We start from the raw sequence: 23,805 nt of genomic DNA, 5'->3' as shown, positions 1-23,805 counted from the left end.
AATGAGATGCAATAAAAAACAGAGGCTCTTACTGCTACTATAAATGAGGCAGAAGAGAGAATTAGTGATATAGAAGACCAAATGATTAAAAATAAAGAAGCTGAGCAAAAGAGAAACAAACAACTACTGGACCACGAGGGGAGAATTCGAGAAATAAGTCATCCCATAAGACAAAACAATAGTAGATAATTGGGATCCCAGAAGAAGAAAGAGAGAGAGGGGCAGAAGGTATATTGGAGCAAATTATAATAGAAATTTCCCTAATATGACAAAGGGAAGAAGCATCAAAATCCAGGAGGCACAGAAAACCCCCCTCAAAATCAATAAAAATAGATCCATACCCCATCACCTAACAGTAAAACTTAACAAGTCTTAGTGACAAAGAGAAAATCCTGAAAGCAGCTCGGGACAAAAGGTCTGTAACATACAATGGTAGAATTAGTAGATTGACAGCAGACTTATCCACAGAGACCTGGCAGGCCAGAAAGGTCTGGCATGACATATTCAGAGCACTAAGCAAGAAAAATATGCAGCCAAGAATACTATACCCAGCTAGACTGTCATTGAAAACAGAAGGAGAGATAAAAAGCTTCCAGGACAAACAAAAACTAAAAGAATTTGCAAACACCAAATCAGCCCTACAGGAAATATTGAAAGGGGTCTTCTAAGCAAAGAGAGAGCCTAAAAGTAGTAGGCCAGAAAGGAACAGAAACAAAATACAGTAATAGTCACCTTAAAGGCAATACAACGGCACTAAATTCATATCTTTCAATAGTTACTTTGAATGTAAATGGAATGAATGCCCCAATCAAAAAACACGGGGTATCAGAATGGATGAAAAAACAAGACCCATCAATATTCTGTCTGCAAGAAACTCATTTTAGAACCAAAGACATCTCCAGATTTAAAGTGAGGGGGTGGAAAACCATTTACCATTTACCATCAAAAGAAAGCTGGGGTGGCAATCCTTATAGCAGATAAATTAGATTTTATGCCAAAGACTATAATAAGAGATGAGGAAGGACACTATATCATACTTAAAGGGCCTGTCCAACAAGAAGATCTAACAATTTTAAATATCTATGCCCCTAACATAGGAGCAGCCAATTATATAAACCAATTAATAACAAAATCAAAGAGACACATTGACAATAATACAATAATAGTAGGGGACTTTAACCCCCCCTCACTGAAATGGACAGATCATATAAGCAAAAGATTAGCAAGGAAATAAAGGCCTTAAATGACACATTGGACCAGATGGACATCACAGATATATTCAGAACATCCCATCCCAAAGCAACAGAATACACATTCTTCTCTAGTGTACATGGAACATTCTCCAGAACAGATCACATTCCGGGTCACAAATCAGATCCCAACAGTACCAAAAGATTGGGATCATTCCCTGCATATTTTCAGACCACAATGCTCTGAAGCTAGAACTCAATCCCCAGAGGGAAGTTGGAAAGAACTCAAATACATGGAGGCTAAAGAGCATCCCACTAAAGAATGAATGAGTCAACCAGGAGATTAAAGAACAACTGAAAAAACTCATGGAAACAAATGGAAGTGAAAAGGCGACTCTTCAAAATCTTTTGGGCACAGCAAAGGCAGTCCTGAGAGGAAAGTATATACCAACACAAGCCATTCTCAAGAAATGAGAAAGGTCTCAAGTACACAAAGTAACCATACACCTAAAAGAGCTGGAGAAAGAACAGCAAAGAAAGCCTAAACTCAGCAAGAGAAGAGAACTCATAAAGATCAGAGCAGAAATCAATGAAATAGAAACCTAAAGAACAGTAGAACAAATCAATGAAACCAGGAGCTGGTTCTTTGAAAGAATTAATAAGACTGATAAACCGCTGGCCAGACTTATCAAAAAGAAAAGAGAAAGGGCCCAAATTAATAAAAGCATGAATGAAAGTGAAGAGATAACAATGAACACCAAAGAATACAAACAATTATAAGAACACATTATGAGCAACTATACACCAGCAAATTTAACAATCTGGAAGAAATGGATACATCCCTAGAGACATATAAACTTACAAAACTGAGCCAGGAAGAAAGAAAACCTGAACAGACCCATAACCAGTAAGGAAATTGAAGCAGTCATCAAAATCTCCCAACAAACAAGAGTCCAGGGCCAGATGGCTTCCCAGAGGAATTCTACCAAATATTTAAAGAAGAATTAATACCTATTCTCCCGAAACTGTTTGAAAAAATAAAAATGGAAGGAAAGCTTCTAAACTCATTTAATGAAGCCAGCATTACCTTGATCCCAAAACCAGACAAAGACCCCATTAAAAAGGATAATTACAGACAAATATTCTTGACGAACACAGATGCAAAAATTCTCACCAAAATACTAGCCAATAGGATCCAACAGTACATTAAAAGGATTATTCACCAAGACCAAGTGGGATTTATTCCTGGGCTGCAAGGATGGTTCAACATCTGCAAATCAATCAGTTGTGATACAATACATTAATAAAAGAAAGAACAAGAACCATATGATACTCTCAGTAGATCCTGGAAAAGCATTTGGCAAAGTAGAGCATCCTTTCTTGATCAAAACTCTTTAAAGTATAGGGATAGAGGGTACATATCTCAATATCATCAAAGCCATCTATGAAAAAAGCCACAGCAAATATCATTCTCTATGGGGAAAAAAATGACAGCTTTCCCCCTAAAGTCAGGAACACATCAACATAGTACTAGTATACATAGTACTAGTCAACATAGTACTAGAAGTCCTAGCCTCGGCAATCAGACAACAAAAAGAAGTAAAAGGCATCCGAATTGGCAAAGAAGAAGTCAAACTCTCAATCTTTGCAGATGATATGATACTTTATGTGGAAAACCCAAAAGATTCCACTCCAAAACAAATAATCCTAAAATTTTTATGGAACCAGAAAAGACCTCGAATAGCAAGAGGAATGTTGAAAAAGAAAGCCAAAGTTGGTGGCATCACAATTCCAGACTTCAAGCTCTATTACAAAGCTGTCATCATCAAGACAGTATGGTACTGGCACAAAAACAGACACACAGATCAATAGAACAGAATAGAGAGCCCAGAAATAGACCCTCAACTCTATGGTCAACTAATCTTCGACAAAGCAGGAAAGAATGTCCAATGGAAAAAAGATAGTCTCTTCAACAAATGGTGTTGGGAAAAGTGGACAGCCACATGCAGAAAAATGAAACTGGACCATTTCCTTAAACCACACACAAAAATAGACTCCAAATGGATGAAAGACCTCAATGTGAGACAGGAATCCATCAAAATCCTTGAGGAGAACACAGGCAGCAACCTCTTTGACCTCAGCTGCAGCAACTTCCTCCTAGAAACATCACCAATGGCAAGGGAAGCAAGGGCAAAAATGAACTATTGGGACTTCATCAAGACCAAAAGCTTTTTCACAGCAAAGGAAACAGTCAACAAAACCAAAGACAACTGACAGAATGGGAGAAGATATTCACAAATGACTTATCAGATAAAGGGCAAGTATCCAAAATATATATATCAAACTCAACACCCAAAGAACAAATAATCCAATCAAGAAATAGGCAGAGGACATGAACAGACATTTCTGCAAAGAAGACATCCAGATGGCCAACACACACATGAAAAAATGCTCCACATCACTCGGCATCAGGGAAGTACAAATCAAAACACAATGAAATACCACCTCACACCAGTCAGAATGGCTAAAATTAACCAGTCAGGAAACAACAGATGTTGGCGAGGAGGCAGAGAAAAGGGAACCCTCCTACACTGTTGGTAGGAATGCAAGCTCGTGCAGCCACTCAGGAAAGCAGCATGGAGGTTCCTCAAAACGTTGAAAATAGAGCTACCCTACAACCCAGAAATCACACTACTGGGTATCTACCCTAACAATATAAATGTAGTGATCCGAAGGGGCACATGCACTGAATGTTTATAGCAGCAATGTCTACAATAGCCAAACTATGGAAAGAACCTAGATGGCCATAAACAGATGAATGGATAAAAGATATGATATACACACACACACACACACACACACATCTATATCTCATATCTTCTTTATATATATCTCATATCTTATATATATATATATCTCTCATATCTTCTTTTTATATATATATATATATATAAAATGGAATACTATGCAGCCATCAAAAAAACCGAAATCGTCATTTGCAACAATGCGGATGGAACTAGAGGATATTATTATGCTGAGAGAAATAAGTCAATCAAAGAAAGACAATTATCATATGATCTCTCTGATATGAGGAATTTGAGAGGCAGGACGGGGGGTTGTGGGGAGTAGGGATGGAAAAAATGAAACAAGATGGGATCGGGAGGGAGATAAACCATACGAGACTCTTAATCTCAGGAAACAAACTAAGGGTTACTGGGGGGTGAAGGGGTAGGGATAGGGTGTTTGGGCTATGGATATTGGGGAGGGTATGAGCTATAGTGAGTGCTCTGAAATGTGTAAGCCTGATGATTCACAGACCTGTACCCCTGGGGCAAATAATACATTATATTTTAATGAAAATAATTTTTAAATTAAATAAATAAATAAATTGAAGAAAAAAAAGTTCAGAGAAGAAGGCAGGAACTTAACATTTACTGAATGAATAATATCACAAGCAGTTTCTGCATGTTATCTCTTAAATCTGCACAATCATCCCATGTGGTAATCAAAAGTACTCTCACTTTCAGAAATGAGGAAACAGATGCTCAGAGAGGTTGGGTGACCCGCCTGAAATGATTCAGCAAGTTTGTAGCTAATCTTTGACTCAAACTCAGTTCTCCCTGAAAGTGAATGCACTCTTCCCTTTGCCATACTTTTTTAAGTGTATTGTCTTCTGTTAATAAAAGGGGAAGTCAGGATATTTTGCACTGTTTTACTTTTTCTTAGAACACCTTGCTCTGTTTGAAATTTCCAAGAATGTTGACAGTGATAAGTTCTTAAGAAATCTATATTTAAAGTGTTTGGTATTTCTGAATCATTGGGAATGATCCTGTCAATGATACAAATTGATAGTTTGGACTTCTCGTGAGCATTTCAAAATTAATAAATTCTATGTAAGTCACAAAATAAACAAATCTTTACGCAAGTTCATGTGTTTCCTTGATTCATACTGTCAAGCATCTGTCTGGGAAGCATTGATTTCATTTCAGAATTCAAATAGTAATAATTATATGTCAGTGACACCCACAGCTAATCCTACGTTTTCCTGAATTCTGAAAGGATATGTCGATTTTAGAATGACTCATCATGTATAAACATACATCATTTGCATATATATTCTTCAAGTATATATAGAACATACAGCACACAGTAAGAAATATACATACAGTCTTCCCCTTTTCCTGGCACATCATTCCTAAAATCCTTGGAATCTTCTAAGTAATACGTGTCCTTTTGTATAGTAATGCTATGACTAATGGCTGGGGGCTCCTGGAGAGCCTCAGGATGGAAGCTATTTGACAGAAGAACCAACCCTGTGGTCAGATGGGACAGAGACTGGAGGTTGAATTAATCGCCGAGGGTCAATGATTTTATCGATCGGGCCTGTGTAATGAAGCCTCTGTAAAAACCCCAACCAAAGGGGTTTGGAGAATTTCTGGGTTGGTAATACCAACCCAGAAGGTTGTCAGGAGGGGGGTGCACTTTGGGCATCAAGTTCCACAGGCTTACCCCATACCCTGCCCTATGCGTCTCTTCCATCTGGCAAACTAGTAAACTTACTCCTGAGTTCTGTGAGTCATTCTCACACCTTATCAGACTTGAATAGGGGTTCATAGGCACATCTGATTTATAAGCAGCCAGTGAGAAGCACAGGTGACAGCCTGGCCTTGTGACTGGCCTCTGGAGTTGGGGGTGGGGTGGGGTGGAGACGACAGTCTTGAAGGACTGAGCCTTTCATCTGTGGGGTCTGGCACTAACCCCAGGTAGACCGTTCAGAATTGAACTGAAATACAGGACACCCAGTAGGTGTCCAGAGACTTGGAGAAGGCTTTATGTAGAAACTCCACACATCGGTGTCAGATGCGTGGACAGTAGAGAAAGAAGGGGTTTTTTAGCCTCTACTGAGGCCTACCACACATTTTGCTTACCTATGCAGTCCATGAGACCAAGTGTTGAACCTGTACCAATCCTGTGTTCACCAGCTTATTCAAAAAGCACTCGGGAGGGGCGCTGGCACTGGGTCCGGAGGCCCAGCAGGAATGGGGGGGGCAGGCATGAAGGACAACGCAGCCAGGAGACCGGCCACGGGAAATGTTGCGGCAACAGGGGTGCGGGCTGCTGCCGAGGCACCGAGGAGCAGTGACACGGATCGTGGGGCGACCGGGGTCTTCCGGGTGATGAAGGAACAGCTTTCTCGTGCTGCATTTGGTGGAGCGAGACCTCTTTGACCAGCTCACTCTCGGCTCAGTGAGAGAGAGAGGACTGGTTCGCTCGGGTGGCTCCTACCCCCAGCGGTGCCCTGTGCCCGTGGGCGTCCGCGTCCTGGTGCCCGCACGCATCTGCAGTGAGAGCTCGGGGTTCTTCCGCGCCGCGGCGGGGATCCTGTGCACCTGCGCCGTAGTTGGGTTGTGGACGCAACGAAAGCTTCTACAGTAAATGCCCGGGGAAGGAAACAAACCAACCCACAAACACCTGAAAGACAAGCAGGGAAGGCCCGGGTGCAGGAAACCGTCCACGCAGAGGTGGGAGGCGCCTACACCTTTCCCGCAGCCTCGCCCTGGGGGCAAAAACAGAAATAAAGGGAAATCTGATTTGCTCTCAATTAGGAAAAACAACAACAAAAAAGTAATTTGATTAAACAAGGACTTACTAAACCTGTACATAACTGTTTATCGCTTTTCATAATTGCTGAAAATTGGAACCAACCCAAATGCTCAGCAAGAAAACGTATTCAATTCATAGATGGCAGTATTACCAACAAACCTGGATAATCTCAAAGGCATTATGGTGAGTGAAAGAAGTATGTCCCAAAACGTTACATGCTTTATGATTCCGTTTATAGGATATTCTGGAAAAGACAAAACTAGAGGGATGAACAGATCAGGAATTGGCAAGGGCTGGGGGTGGGGGAGCACACAGTTATTTGGGGTGCCCTAACTGCTCTGTATCCTGATCATGTTGATGGTTATACGTGTGCTAAAATTCATAGAACTTTACATAGAAAAGGGGGGTCCGTTTTATACAGAACTTTGTTGTTGTTTTTTTAAATGTAGGCACTACGCCAGGCATTACACTATGTGAGGCAAAAGCAATGGTGGACCGTTATCATCAAAGAGCTCCATAAAATAAGGCATGGATATAAGCACAAAGCACGGCACAAAAATATTTGCTCTACGATAACTGAAAAATAAAAGTAGCAAATGTTATAAGCAATGAAAGAGGAAAGAAATCTCTAGTTTAAATGAGCAGAAAATGCTTCAGAAGAGGGGTGGGGGGATGGAGCCACTGGGGGTTGGGCATTAAGGAGGGCACGTGAAGGAATGAGCACTGGGTTTTATATGCAGCAGACGAATCACTGAACTCTACCCCTGAAACTAATAATACACTCTATGTTAATTAATTGAATGTAAATAAAATTAAATTTAAAAAATGCTTCAGAGCAGAGATGGCATTGGATGTGTTTCAAGAGCAGGAGAAGGCACCTGATCATTTAGAGATATTGTCATGTCAGTAGTGTGCGGAAGGAATGGGAAAGAAGCACCCGAGGACAGAAAGTGTGCCTTGTTAGAAGACAAGTCATTTGGGGAGAGCCTGAGCTGGGGTGCTGGCCGTCTAGCACAACAAGGCTTTGCAGGCAGTGGAACCCACCCCCCCAGTCTGCAGGCGTGACCTAGAGACCATGTGGAAAATAAACCTGGTCCACTTCTTCATTTTATTCCCACCATTTAAGTTTTGGGGCCTCATTTACAAATACGGGGCATATGTTCATCTTCCTTGCTACAACTTTGGCTCTTCCTCATTTTAATTATGCTGCCTCTTATCTGCCGCATATCCTGAAATCTGTAGGAACGTCCCTGCTCAGCTTGTGTTATTTTCCACCAACCTCTGCACAGATGGTGTCCCCCCAAAAAGGGACACAAACTCCCACCTTGAGAATCCAGGCAGTTGTAGTGGGAATGGAAGGGAAAGCACAGTTTGGAGAGACATGGTTTTGGAGTTAGCATTAATTAATAAGACTGGGTTGCAAATTGGATGGAAGGGATGAAGGAGCTGGGAAGAAAACAAACAGATTTGGAAGCAAAGCTCTAAAGGAAATATAAGTTTGTTGATTGCTTTATTCTTGTCCAACTGCATTTTTTTTTTCAAGACTTAACTTATTTATTTGAGAGAGAGCGTGAGCAGGGAGTGGGGAGGGGCAGAGGGAGAGGGAGAGCAGGCTCCCCGCTGAACAGGGAGCCCTGATGCATTCCCAGGACCCTGGGATCGTGACCTGAGCTGAAGGCAGATGTTTAACCAACTGAGTCACCCAGATGCCCCAAACAACTGTATTTAAATATTAGTTTGCCTTAATCGATATTTGTAAAGGAAATTTTTCTTCATTTAAGAAATACATGCCAGGCAATTAAATAATATTTGAGAATAGACCATTCTAACTTCAAATAAAAACTTAAAGGTATTTCAAGCAACAGCATGATGTAATCCAATTTTTGAGAGATCAAATAATAGACAATCTTTCAAATCACAATTAAAAACTCCTTACTGGGGGACATTATGTGGCTCAGTTGGTTAATCGACTGCCTTCAGCTCAGGTCATGATCCTGGGGTCCTGGGATCAAGTCTCACATCAGGCTCCTACTCAGCAGGGAGCCTACTTCTTCCTCTCCCTCTGCCTGCTTATGCGCACACACTCTCTCTCTGTCAAATAAATAAATAAAATCTTTAAAAACAAACAAAAAATCTCCTTACTGGCATGGAGAGGAGGAAAGAATTATCGTGGATTTTACAAAACAGAGAGAAAGAAAATAAAATATGATTGAAGAATTCTTTAAAAATGAGAATCGGCTTTTCTCACAGTAAAGAAATTCGGCTGAAAGAGAAATAAGAATGACATACAGAGAATAAAATTTCTTATACAGCTTGTAGTAAAAAGGAAAATTTGATAGTACTAAATGTATATTGCTATAGTTTTAGTATTAAACTACAACTGTATGCAATACAAGCAACCCACCGACTGATTTGAACACAACGTACCTCTTGGTATGAATATATGTGAAGTCATTATTAACACTGCAATAAAAAATATATGTAAACCATTAAAATAAGCAAGGCACATCAATGAAAACCAAGCCTTGTATTCCTATTCATTTGAAGTCATTACTGAGTTTACAGGGCTCTTCATTCAAAGGAAAACACAAGAGCCACAAACCTTGAGTGAAACACTGCCTACTTACCACAGTTTCATTTCTTAGGATTTGTCCGTGGGTCAAAATGATGAGGCTGCTGGACTAGTACTAAGTCAACCCGTTCAACATAGTTATTATTCTTCAATTTAAAGAGAAGGCACCTTCGGCATACAAATGTTAACAGGTATTTCCTAAATACCCAGCCACAGTCCTTGCTGACGGACGAGACAGAAAGCACAATGAACAGGGACAGCCTGTGACTACACATACTCCACAGAATGCAGTCGTCTTATTTTCGTAGTGACTCAGACACAGAAAAATTAGGACACGAGAATTTCAACTCCTTTTCATCTAGGACAGCTAACAGAGGCAAGCCACAAAATAGGGCTAATAAACTCAATCATTTCAAATTTTATTTAGGCTAGCTGTTCAATTTCTCCCCCTATTAACCTTTTAGTGGGAGATAAAAGTGTAAAAAAAAATTAGTTGATGCAATCAGACCTTTCCCATTTCCCTGTGTGTGGCTAAAATGCAGTTGAAGGCGAGGGGGAGCAGAGAAAAAGGAAAGATGGTGAGAGAGGGAGAGAGAGAAGAATATACAGGACCTGGAAAAAAGAAAGCATGTCTACAGTGGGAAAACAATCTCTCGCAAAACAACACAATCTGGAAAGAAAAGACCCAGGGCAACGATCTCAAATCCTGTGTGATTAATTTCTCATCAATGACCATTTCTGCCATGACCTTGCTGTGTTTCTAATAGAAAGTCAACAGGGAAGAGGGCGCCTAGATGGCTCAGTTGGTTAAGCATCTGCGGTTGGCTCAGGTCATGATCTCAGGGTCCTGGGATTGAGCCCCACAGCAGGCTTCATGCCCAGTGGGGAGCCTGCTTCCTCCTCTGCCCCTCCCCCACTCGTTCTCTCTCTCTCTCTCTCAAATAAATAAAATCTTGAAAGAAAGCAAGCAAGCAAGCAAGCCACTTCTGGACCTCGGGCTCTATCTATTTAAAAAGGAGACGGGCCAGACACTGGACTGAATAAATCACATCCAAGGACTGTTCAAGGACAAAATTTAGGAACAATTCTTATATTAGCAGTTCCAGTGTTCTTGCTGAAATTTCCTTGCAGGGAATAAATGCTCAATAGCTTGAGGTAGTAGCAGCAGGCGTAATTAATGAATTCATGTAACAGTTCAGAAGACAGACATTGCTAACTAATAAGGAAAAATGGAGCAAGAGAGAGATAAGGCACCATTTCCAATTTTAAGACAAGAACGGCATCCACAAGTTCCGTGCCGTTACCTGTAAGTGACGGCCCAAAGGTCAACAACGTAATGAAAAGCGTCTGACTCACAGAAGGGCAAAACCTGCAGCTCTGACAAAGGCAGATGGAGAGATGCAGTGAAAACCTCCCACCGTACCACATCCCATTCACAAATTCCACGGGGGCAACGTGGAGGAACCCCAAGTATTCTTCCCCACCAAGGTCTGCTATCTCAACCCCAGTTCTGAGATTAAAGGCAGGGTTCATCACGCGTCCAATTGCAGACGAAGGGTATCCTGTGCGAGAAAGCTGACACAGCAACACAGTGGCTTATGCTCTAACCTGAGGTCCTGGGAAAAGGCCCCTGATCGAGCTCCTCTTAAAGATGGATGGAGCGACGACACTTTGAATTCACACAAACCAGTGTCCCCCGATCCTCACGACCGGTGCATCAAGGGGACGAAGGGGCCTAGCCAGTCACCGGGCTCCGAAATGGTGGGTAACACCCGCAGGCTGGGTTTTTCCTGAGCCATGGGGTCGTGGTGATGTAAGCCCTCTACTGAAGAGCCCTTCGGACCTGTGGGCTTCTCTGAAGCTACTTCTTGTCTGTCAATCAGTGACCTTCACACCAGCCTGTGTCCCAACAGGCCTCATGACCTCATCTCAGTCTTCACTTGTAAGTAAGCATTTTCATGGGGTCCCACAAATTTCCCTTCTAAAATGGGAAATGGCCAATTGAATTCTTCCTCTGTAGCCTTGGTCAGAGTGAGGGACTGTATGAGGGAGGACTGTAAGACACTTCACTTCTCATGTCTCAGTGTCGTTAACACCCGCAGACCCACGTCTTGAAGCTTAGACCTTGTCAGGGAAATGTATGAAGTTAGGAACCTGATCTGTTCAAAAAGATGGATTGTTTGTAGTTTGAAGACATGTAATTTGAAATCTTCCCAATTTGAAATCTTGATGTACCAAATAGTAGATTCATGGTCTTTCAAGCCCATCAAACAATTCCAGAGCAACAACGTAAAACTGAAACGGAGGCCAACACTCTCCCCACTTGACCTTGAATTATTTTAATAATAATAGCAAGGTCTTTTTTGAGTTATATATATCTTCCCTGTAACTCTCAATCAGTAAATTTATTTTTCTTAGTTTTTTTTACGGTTTTTATTTATTTGAGAGAGAGAGACAGAGCACAAGCCAGGGGGAGGAGCAGAGGGAGAGAGAGAAGCATCCTCCCCACGGAGCAGGGAACCCAACACAGGTCTGGATCCCAGGACCCTAGGATCATGACCTGAACCAAAAGCAGACTCTTACTCAACTGAGCCACCCAGGTGCCCCAATAAGTAGATTTATATTGAAAAATGCTCTACCACATGTAAGCGTACCTAAAGGAGTGGAAGGAAATATCATTGTCCTCTACTCATTTTTAATGTATTTTAGGAAATCTTACAATGATGGCCATGTTTTTGAAAAAACATGTTTGACCCATCCTTCAAACACACACATTTATTTAATGAAAACGTCCTCCTTCGGGCTTATGGGTACAGCCAATATTTATGAGGCGATCACTCCGACAAGCACTCTCTTAAGTCATTTACATAGATCACTACATTTAATCCTCTCAACTTCAGTATCTATAAGTAACAGATACTATTACTTACCCGTGTTACAGTTTATGAATCTAGATGTTTTCCGTAATCTGTCCAACATCACTCAGCAATGAGCACCAGAGCCAGACCTGAATCCAGAGTTCCTCCCCAAAGCCCCATACCCTTAGCCACTTCTCCAAGCTTTAGGATTTCGTATCAGGACCATGTGTAACCCAGAGGGGGGCGCCATTTCTCCTTTGCTGTTCACCCCCTTTCCTCCTCGTCTCTTCTCCTACCTTCCTTCCTCCTCCCACTAGGGCTTTCAAACTCATACTTGTGGATTTTTTCAGTTTTCTTTTTCAGCCACAGCCAGGAACCTGACCTCACCCCGGCCCCCCATTGGCAACAGTGGAGTGTAGGCGGAGGGCTGAGCGTGATGGGAGCCCCGCGCAGACGGCCGCTGGCAGGAGACAACAGCAGAACTCCCTGGGAAGTGGGAGGGAACCGACCCGTCCCTGCAAGCTCCCAGACTTGGGTAAGACAATATTCCCTGACCCTTCCCAGGCACACAGTTCTTTTCATGATTACATGGAAATAAGTCAGGAACTCTTGGACTATCTGAGGGAAATGCTGAAGTTAGCAGTATAAACTCCAAGCAAGGTGATCGGCTGCTGGTTGAGGCTCTCCTTCTTTGGCACTTATTTATAGTTATCATGTAGATAGGAAAATTGGGAAACTTGTTCATTAAATCGTATTTCTTCTGGGAACCAAAAAGTTCTGCCAAAATTTTCCAGGATGGGGTGGGGTGGGGAGGGAGAAATCCTTTACTTAAAAAAAAGAAAGAAAAAAAGCTCTTAGGGTTGGTTTACATAACACATTTAAGTAAATTGGCAGATATGCTGAATTTATTAGATGCTAGATCCTGGGCTCAAGTAGGAAAGGAGCTGGTTCGTTTCTGCCTATTTTTCTGGCCGAACGTGAAAGGCATCACCTGCCAGATGCAGTAGGTTGCAGGTGCATTAGCTCAGGAGTTGACCAGACCTGCACTTCCAACTTCGCAGTATGACCTTGAGCTAGTTACTTAACTTCTTCAAAACTCAGCTTTTCTGTAAAAAAGATAGGGGCATTAATGTTCCCTGCCCGGGGTTGCTGTAAAGATCAAATGACATCATGTCTACGAAACTGCCTGGCATAGGAACGGGCAGGGTAGGCATTTAATAAATGGTAGTTTTATTTAATTTTATGTCATTTGAAGGGACGGGCAGATGTAAAGCCTTGTTATTAAGAAATAAGGGGAAAGCAACCATAAATTTGTGGTCTGCAATTTTTCCTTCACTTGAGAAAACTTCACTGAAGCTGTATTTTCAGTTAAAATAGGGAGAATAGACTCTTTTGCAATCCTACTCCCCCCAAAACCTCAACTTTCAGTACAGACTTTGCAGTTCGGCTGTACAATGTATGGTTGTCTGTGCATTACCACTACCAACCTATTTTCAACATAAAATTCAGGAGAATAAGTACAAAATCAAAGCCAACAGGGAAATGCTGATGTTAAGCGTTAGACTCCATACAGCCTATCAGAGAAGAAATTACCCTTCACAAATGTAAGAGGCACAGGGCTCACAAGAAGAAGAAATGCCAGTAAATCAGAAATTACACAATAAAGAAACCTTATGAAGGAAGCTTATATAGAAAATTTTTATTTTCCTCTACCTAAAATTATCTGAGATTTCATTTTCAGCATTATTTCCAATTTGGTTTTTAAGAGTTAAGCCTCTGTCTTTGGCTCAGGTCATGATCCCAGGGTCCTGGGATCCAGCCCTCCATCGGGCTCTCTGCTCAGCAGGGAGCCTGCTTCCTCCTCTCTCTCTCTGACTGCCTCTCTGCCTACTTGTGATCTCTCTGTCAAATAAATAAATAAAACCTTTAAAAAAAAATCCTTTAAAAAAATAAAAAATTAAAAAAAGAGTTAAGAAAAAAACAGGGTCACCACCACTTTGTTCAACATTTCCCTTTGGGTAACAACATGGCCACACTGTTGAAAAAAAACAAGACAATGGGGGGAGTGAGCTCACCAGAGAAATACAGAAATTGACAAATGTAATGCCTACAGCCCAACAACAAAAAAAATTTGCCACAGACCAGTCCCAGAAAGGAAGCTAAAATGGGAAACTGATAAAAACCGTTCTTTGCATGAGGCTATTGGGTGTAAAGCTGGTCTATCTCACACCCCCACGGGCTGGGAGCCATTTTCTATCTAAAGCACACAATGGACTGGGAAGGCATTCAGGCCACAGGGACTGTCAGAAAGCTCAGATTACAGCCAAACCTCCAAAGTCATTTTCAGAACATAATCAAAGCTCTCCTCTACACAGAATTAGAGGAGTGACACGTTCTTAGAACTGATTTTTGTTGCTGAGTTCAGCATTCGACATCTCTGAAAAAGCTCAGATCGGCAAGGCTGAATAAACAAGAAGCAAAAGTAAATTTTCCCATGAAGTTTCAACCACAGTGAAATGTGTTGTCCTTTTTTTGTTTCACCAGCAACTCATGCATATACCTAAGTCCACCCGCCACCCCCCCAAAATTCTGGTTGGCCAACTTTCTAGAATTTTCACGAAGTTCAGTAATGTTAAAAGCAATGTTAGTGAAGCCACTCACTATTCTTTTCTTCAAAGACATAAATAATGTACCCACATCAAGCACACAGCATTTTCATAAAAATTATCTGTATTCATATAAACTGCATTATCTCTGCCCATGTGAAAAAATTAAAAGTGTTTAGTTGGCATCTATCCTAATCACACCAGTCCCAAAGTATGTAGGAACAAAAAGTCAGAGATTTCCAAAAGCTTTTTGTTAAGGCACAAGCCCTGCATCTTATTTTATTTTATCACTTCATTTTAAAGATTTTATTTTTAAGCAATCTTGACACCTAACATGGGACTCAAACTTGCAACCCCAAGATCAAGGATCACACTTTTCCAACTGAGCCAGCCAGGAGCCCCACACAAACCCCATTTTAAAGAATGAATCCTTAGCAAACCCCATTTTAAAGAATGAATCCTTAGAGGCACCTAGGTGGCTCAATCAGTTGGGCATCCGACTCTTGATTTCAAGTCAGGTCATGGTCTCAGGGTCACGAGATCGAGCCCCATGTGGAGCTCTGCACTGAGCGTGGAGCCTGCTTGGGATTCTCTCTCTCCCTTTGCAACTCCTGCCCCTGGCTCGTGCTCTCTTCCTTTAAAAAAAAAGTTTAAAAATAAAGAATGAATCCTTAAAGGTTCTATGGTTTCAAACAGACACAATTTCAACAAGGATTTCCTGTCTTCAAGCTTGTGCTTATGAAGGAATGCAAATCCTTAACTCAAGTTTCATAAACATATTTATTTTGAGGATATCAATTTCAGATTTTGTGTTCTTCCTCTGCTGTCGCTACTTATACAGATTTCTTTCTATTAAAATTCAGTCAGGGTATTAGAAAGACCTCAAACAGGCTTCTCAGGATACCCTTCCTCAAGGCACCCACAGAGGGAAAAAAAAAAGTCACAGACAGAAAACTCTTACAGTTATTCATTTCCTGAGCTAACCCACTTCCTTCTTCAAACATTTCCTTCTCCGCACCAATGTGTTTTATGAAATCAGCATTTAAGTCTTCTTACAAAATAGGGTTCTGGGCTGAGGGCCTAGAATCTAGGCAAATGCCAACAGTGATGACAAAATTAGAACTGGAATCTCAAATCAAGGGGCACTTCAATATTACAGAAGGCTCCCTGCAATATTAATTGATGTTTTAGTAAAAGATTCTGAATTGTTATGAGCTAGAGGCACGCTCTGGGAAAACAAATGCTATCAAAGTGAAAAGCTTACCACAAAAAAATTTCATGGCTCCTGGCTACTCCATTACAGGAAATGATGACATCTTCCATGATAAGGAAATCAATTTTTTTAATCTTTCAGACCACAAGCAAACTGGTAATGAGTGGCTGGATTTCTTCATACTACGTATAACCTTAGAGATAAAAGTGGCAGTCTAATAATTACTGAAGTTATGTATTTCATGATAAATGTATCTTCTCCATGATTATTGTCTCAACTTTAATCAGATTAAAGCAAATATATAAAGTTGAACAGAAATGTGGCTACCTTGATTCCTTTGTGCTAATAAATATAAAATAGGACTTAAAAAATAAAATCAGCCTTTACCTAAATATAAAGAGCTTTATTTACCAGCAAATAGTGATCCACAAAAACAGACAAAAGGAATACAGTCTCTTAAATGTTTATTTTTGTCAGAATAGCTGACGATTTTCTGTTAAGTCTCTTGGTTCATTATTATAACAAGCATTTCTCCCTTGAAAAATCCATTCAAAATATTTCAATCCTTGAGGTAAAGAACTTAAAACACAAAAATAAAACAACAACAAAAAAAAAAAACCCAAAAACCATTCTGATTTTTTAAAGAAAAAAAAATTTTAATTCCTTTAAAACTTGATAAATAGAAATAATCTCTTCTTGTTCTACTCTGGTGAACAAAAATGTACTTTATACAGCAAAGTATCCAGTCACTTATTGGCAAACTGAAGGTGAAAACCTACCCATTTACACGTTCTACGCAAATGCAGTGCAATACTTCCATGTTCATATAGACTTAAAAAAAAAAAAAAAGACAAAAAACAGTTACCAACACTCTTCTGGCAAAGACAAAGGATTTGGAATGGCAAAAGCAACAGATGTTTTAGCTCTCGAATCTCCAGAAGGGAATTAATCGGAGTCTTCATCATCAAGATATTCCTCGGCATTGCTTAATGTTCGAACAGCATCTAAACGGAATGGGGGGCAGAGCAAAACAGAGACATTACAAATTGCCCAGATTTTGTTTTCACTTTCAAAGCTCCTGATAGCTCAACAAACTGTAATCTTTCCTCAGACCCTGGGACTGTACTTCCCCCAAGGATCTTTTCCAACTTTTGCTTTCTTGCCTAACTGCTGAGGATTTGCTGCCACAGAGGCTGACAATTACAGATGTCTGCATGTTCCCTAGACGTGCAAAAAAAATAAAGCATGTGATGCTAATGTACCATTCATCTACCTTGCACAAAATGCAACCAGCCCCATGCACCATGACCAGCATGGAACACACGGGAAGCCCCTCCACTCCGAGCAGTGTACTTCCAACCTCCTCTCCCAAAGACAAGTGCGCACACGCGGCTTCGGTCAGTCGACAGCCCGCGAGGCCTTACCTGAGGGCAAGGTCACTGGGTAGAAAGATAACTAATGCGGGGGAAAAAAAGGAAAAGAAAGAGAATGAAAACACAGAAGCTTCAGTTTCATTTTTAAAACTACGGATAAAGTAGGCTCAGAAGCAAAAGAATGAAACAAAATAAATAAAAGTGTGAAACGGAAAGAACAGTACCTCACCATATGTTAAATCAGGCTTGGACAGGGTTCAAAAAGAAGGCATCTGATCTTTAACTGTTCACCTATTCAAGTGTCTAGTTAAATGCCTATAAGCAACAGGTTACGTGAGGTATCATTTTAGGGGGAAACGGAAATGGAAGTATAAGAGCTGTTAGAGTTCAATAAATGTATGTGATCATGGTTTCTAAACACTCAATCCCTATGCTCACTGGAGATGTCACTGATCCCAAGTCTGGGGCAGAAAATATAAAAGATTCACCTGGAAACCAGCATAAAACAAGGATGCTATCAAAGAGAGCATCATTTTAAAGATTCATGATCCAACCTGAAGAGGCCTCCACTAGTCAAAGAGGGACTATCAATAGGGATACTAGGGGCGCCTGGGGGGCTCAGTCAGTTAAGGCAGAAGTCTGCCTTCAGCTCAGGTCATGATTGTGGGATCCCGGGATCGAGCCCCACATCGGGCTCCCTGCTGAGTGGGGAGTCTGCTTCTCCCTTTCCCTCTGCAGCTCCCCCTGCTTGTGCTCAGGCTCTCTCTCGAATAAATAAAATCTTCAAAAAATTTTTCTAAAAAATAAGGATACTGGGGTCCCTGGGTGGCTCAGTGGGTTAAGCCTCTGCCTTCAGCTCAGGTCATGATTTCAGGGTCCTGGGATTGGGCTCTCTGCTCAGCGGGGAGCCTGCTTCTCCCCCACCCCTGCCCCTGCCTGCTGTTCTACCTACTTGAGACCTCTCTCTCTCTCTCTGTCAGATAAATAAATAAAATGTTTTAAAAAAAATAAGGACTAAATATAATGGATTGAAACACAGCACGTATTTTGACATATACCAAGGAGAATTCACCAGTCCTCTTTGGAGAACAATAGGGAACCAGTACCTTATTTTGAAAATTTATTAACAAAGGATAAAAATCAAGCCTTTATTCTGCCCCTATTGCACAAACTATTACCTCTGAGGGATCAAGCCATGGATGAAGGGAATTTTTTTTTTAACAGAATGTTCTGGCTAATAACTGAGACAGGAGTGACAGAATTCAAATATCACCGTTTTGCAACTGTTCGTGAACTAGTGGATCCAGATAATGATTATTGATGAATGTTAATGTCACAGGACAAGTGACAGATATTCTGTGCCTCTGATGAAACAACTGTCTTCATGAATTAGTTTCCCTCTAACCCTTAGGTAGACGGATAAAATGGAAAATCTAATCAAAGCTCTAATCTAACACCAACTGACAAAAATACAGAGGAAAGAGGAACATGACAAACAGCACCATGGGGAGGCACATATGCAATGTCTAGACTGGAAAATTCAGGAAAAGTGACCCAGCTTCTTTAATAAGTAAATCACCAGGCTAGCAAAAGAGAGGAAAAGGAGAGGGAGAGAAAGCAATGATTTAAGAGACGTACCTACCAATCAGAGCCTGACCTTATTCAGACTCTGACTTAAATTATAAACAAACAAGTAAACACAAAAATAGGTAAATAAAGGGCACCTGGGTGGCTCAGTGGTTTAAGCCTCTGCCTTTGGCTCAGGTCATGATCTCAGGGTCCTGGATAGAGCCCCACATCAGGCTCTCTGCTTGGCGGGGAGCCTGCTTCCTCCCCCGCCCCCCCCCCCCCCCCGCCTACTTGTGATCTCTCGCTCTCTGTGAAATGAAGGAATAAAATCTTTTTTAAAAAATCTTTAAAAAATAGGTAAATAAAGCATAAACAAACATGTATGAGAAAAAAAGGGGAAATTTGGGCAATGACAAGATTTATTTGATGATACGAAGGCATTATTAATTTTATGCATGCTGAAGATACTATAGTTTTTCAGCCATGATCTTTATGAATTTAGAATTATTGGGAAAAAGGAAGGGACAAGGGAGAGTTGGTACAAGGGAAGTTGAAATGGATTTATCTACAAGAAGGAAAGATAAAGGAGCAAGTGGATATAAGCAGAACAGAGGCAAACTTCAAAGATTTCACAGCAGCTTCCAAACTCCTAGAAGTCTCCAGGTTTCAGTATTCGTGCCCATCCTCCTTATGAGAAGTTCGGAGACCTGGATAGAATATACTTTGTCCTATCCCACACATACTCCCAAACTTCAGACTGGCTGTAAACTTAGGAAAAGCAGCTTTTGGAGCTACAGACAAAAAGACAATAGCAAAGCTCTTTCCTACTCTACTTTATTACTACGATCCTATGTTTTGCCACTTGAGATATTCTTTGTCCTTCCATGGTTACTTCTGCATTTTATTTCCACCTCGTTTCTCCTGTTAGCAAGAGAAGATGGCTCGCCATGGTCCAAACGTTACTGACAGGAAATCAAGAGACAGGAATGAGCCAGGCAAATAAACTCCTCCACCTTCCTTCCTTTCATGGATTGAGCTCAGGCACAGTTTCTCTGGAAACTTCTCACACGGCCAAGTGCCCATCCTGGGCTGTGGCCATGATAATAATGTATCTCCTAGTGATACATCCCCTTCTTCCCTACATCACTTCCATTTCTCCCCAGTGTCACTGACCTGGCTCTGCATGTCCCAAATCAAGCACCAGTACTTAAGACAAACAAACAAACAATAAATAAATAAGTGGTAGAAAGAAAGACACAGTAACCTAGATATATCTCATAGAGGATTAAGTGAAAAGAAGTTAGACACAAAAAAGTACATACTGTTTGGTTCCATTTATATCAAGTTCAAGCACAGGCAAATGATGAGAGAAAGGGAGACTATGGAAGGGGCTTCTTGGGTGTGGAAAATATGCTCTACCTCGATCTGGGTTGTGGCAAATAGGTGTGAGCACAGTTAAAACACACACTCACACTCACATACACACATACACATAAAGATATAAACTTAGGATTTATATATTTACTTAATATAAATTATGCCCCAATTTGTAAAAACTGGAAAAAGAATTTACAGGGTGGAACCCTTAAGGAAGGGTTGAACCCTGGTCCCACACTCGTATCCCAAAGTTACCCAAGGTAAATACAAAATGGGACTTGTTTTTTCTCTACAAAAAATCCAAGATGTGCTCTTAAAAGTGGGCAAAAACCATCAGGATACACTTTTTCCAGTGCAGAGTTTGTACTGATAATTACCTATATGGCCCAAGAGTCAACTCTGATTCCAATTAGGATCACAATACAAATTGGAACGTTTTACTGGATGATTATGGAATGAAGCAAGAAAAAAGAGAGGAAAAAGGTAACATGAAAACTGAAATGTGAAAATTCATTTCTTGCCTCTGTGTGCCAGGCCCTCAGATTACCTCATTAATGAGTCCATTATCTAATCAATATAAATTTAGGAAAGTAGCCTAAAGACACTTGGCATGAACAGAGAAAAAGAGACTTTCCTCCCAGCCCCATTCTACAAAGACTGTAGAAAGGTGAGGGGGGAAACAGCAGTTTGCCATCTGCCTCCCCCAGCTCCCGCTGCCCATGTGGAGGCTTCTGGGTACAGCTCTCTGGGGTCTAATGCAAGTGTGGCATTTTCCTTGTCTACCATGATCAAGCTTATAGTACACATGAGTCTCTGATAACCTTCAGCTCATAAGAAGTCTTACTCCACGATCAGGACATTCTGAAGGGACCCACATAGCAACAGGAAGTCAGCGGCAGAAAAAGGAAGTTAGGCCATAGTCCGACTTCCAGAACCAACCAAGGCAGCAGGAAGGTGGAGACAGGCTCCAAGTAAAAGTATTTCTCCCTCATAGCTACATATATGGCTTCTCAATCAAAATGTAGGATTGCTAAGGAGCACCACTCAGCTGGTAAATACTTTCTCACTCCCTTAGCAGACCCTCAATCCATCTATGCATGAATAATTACTTTAAAGAAACACTATCTCTGCCAGTGAGAATTCATGGCTTAAATAATTAAGGAACCCAAGTTTCTTAATGGTTTAATGGTTTACACTATATCTGAACTAAAAGTTAAAAGAAATAAAAATCTGGAACAAAGACCTATCTGGAGTTAAGAACAAAGGAACAGCAGATTCGTGAGGAGGGCTATGAGGGGAATTTGGTGATGGACAGACAAGGAGGATAATTCTGGCGGCTCCCTTGGTAAGTCATGAAGAGATAGGCTCTGTTTGCGATTTTTGATCGACTAAAGCAGGAAACCAGAGGACTGACTTTATTTTGTTGTTTCTGCTGGAACTGGGCCATAGGACAAGATAACATTGCCTCTTCTCATAAAACAAAGGGTACTTAGCTAAGGAAAAAAAAAAGCTTTCCCAAAGTTCAAAAATTAATGGGAGTGTGGTTCACATGATGAAACAGAAATCAGTACCTCGTCACACAAGCTCAGAACTCTGACAGTGATAGGACTCTTAGCTTAAAATGGAAACAAACGCACTGAGCCTCTACACCGGAAATGCATCAGAAGCTGATCTGGTGATTCTCCACCAGCATGGATCAGTCTCAACTTCCGACTCTAAAGCAACACTGAGAAGGGTTGGAATGGCGAGTAGCAATGTGAAATAAAGACTTGTACAAAGTGAGTTCTCCATTATACTAGCTTCCATTCTAGAAAATGGTGGGAAAGATGCATCAATCACTGGCTTCTCCTTCAAAGTGGCGTTAGAGAGCCAAACATAGGAGTAGAGGAAGGCCTGGGGGGGCGGGGGCGGTAACTGAATGTGCCCTCCAACCAAATCATCTCCTACTTTTCTTTTTTCTACCTCTGGATTCCTCGTGGGCCAGGAGGCTGATGGTGGATGAAAGGGAGAGACAGGACAGGGGAATGGGAAGGAGGGTTAAAGCACATCCTCCCAGCATTTCTTTTAGGGGGAATGGTTCGTTCAGTAGGTGATGCGCTGAGAGGTCCAATAAACAGCCAGTCTCTGAATAGTAATCATGAAGGAGGCAAATGTGTTTAACACCTTTTCTTTGACACCTTTTCAAAACAACCACACAAACCTTTCATTTTTTTCTTTCAAACCTATTCTCCCACACCAACAGATATTTTTATCTTTAAGGATGTATACCTAAACTTTACCTTTAAAAACCACACAGAGTCTGTTAGTAAACATCAAATTGCTTACCAAGTCTAGAATATTCTGATTATTGTTTACTGATACTCTCATTTAAAACAAAAACCAAATAGAACCATGGAGCTCTTCAGTGCTTAACTGAAAAAAATATATTTAGAGATAACCACTGGTAAAAACCTATCTGAAATGAGGATATGGAGACCATGGCTCTCTGATAAGGGCTCTCATGGAAAGCAAGGTGATTACAACCTGATTGTAAGGAACAAAGGAAACATACAAAAAAATACTAAAAGGTCAATGTCTCTTCAACTTATTTGCATGAAGATATTTCTTCTAAGGCGAACGTTCCAAATCAGACCCAGGAGATAAAACCTAACTTCAGAACCACATGAAGAGTTTCCTGAGAAAAGTGGTTTTTTGCCCAGTTCTAAGATGATAACCTTTGGTGATGATGGTGCCAGAGGAGAACAAAGAATGAAAGCTGAGGGGCGCCTGGGTGGCTCAGTGGGTTAAAGCCTCTGCCTTCGGCTCAGGTTGTGATCCCAGGATTCAGGGATCAAGCCCCGCATCGGGCTCTCTGCTCAGCAGGGATCCGGCTTCCGTTCCCCTCTCTCTCTCTCTGCCTGCCTCTCTGCCTACTTGTGATCTCTGTCTGTCAAATAAATAAATAAATAAGAAAAAAAGAAAGAATGAAAGCTGAATACCTGTGCCCTGTTTCTTTTTCAGGAGAGATGCGCAGGCGGCATTCGTAGCCATGTCCAGGGCCAGCTTCTTCTCGTTGTTTCTTAAGTCTGTTCTCGCACCTTTCCCGCAACACAAGAAAAGCACATCAGGTGTTTCTGAAGAATCTAGAGTAGCAGACAATCTTCCTTCCACTCAAACTAATCACTTGGGGCCAAACAAACTAGAAAACCCCTCTCGTGCTAAAGTCAGCTTTTTCAGAACAGTAAAAGCCCACTTGGCGTCTTTAATCAGGGGGCCTGCTGCTGTACCCCTGATAATTAGGCACCATTAAAATACCCTCTCCTTTCAAGTGCCTAGAATACTGCATGTGAGTTTTCAGCGGGGAGGTGGCCCTCCCCAAGGTGAATCCTGAGCCAGTCAGACTCCACAGTGTCTTGGCACTAGTTTTGGAGACTCAATGTAATACACCCGTTGCTTTTTGAGAA

General features: G+C 41.2%; 1 protein-coding gene across 2 annotated transcripts in view; it reads right to left on the bottom strand.

Annotated features, from left to right (window-relative positions):
- Positions 1-16,490: 16,490 nt before the first annotated feature.
- OSTF1 (osteoclast stimulating factor 1) overlaps positions 16,491-23,805 on the bottom strand; it is a 52,654-nt gene continuing 45,339 nt past the window's right edge. The window contains exons 9-11 of one of the 2 annotated variants that reach the window (XM_080819406.1): positions 23,341-23,439; positions 17,468-17,498; positions 16,491-17,047 (exon numbers count right to left, since the gene is read on the bottom strand). In XM_080819406.1, coding sequence (XP_080675532.1) covers positions 17,008-17,047; positions 17,468-17,498; positions 23,341-23,439 — 170 coding nt within the window. In that variant the 3' untranslated portion in view covers positions 16,491-17,007. The remainder of the gene's footprint in view (positions 17,048-17,467; positions 17,499-23,340; positions 23,440-23,805) is intronic. The other variant, XM_080819407.1, reaches the window with a different exon arrangement.

The sequence above is a fragment of the Martes martes genome, assembly GCF_963455335.1.
Source record: "Martes martes genome assembly, chromosome: 12".
In the NCBI taxonomy this organism is placed as follows: domain Eukaryota; kingdom Metazoa; phylum Chordata; class Mammalia; order Carnivora; family Mustelidae; genus Martes; species Martes martes.
The sequence above is the reverse complement of the archived record's forward strand: the minus strand, read 5'-3'. Positions and strand labels throughout refer to the sequence as shown.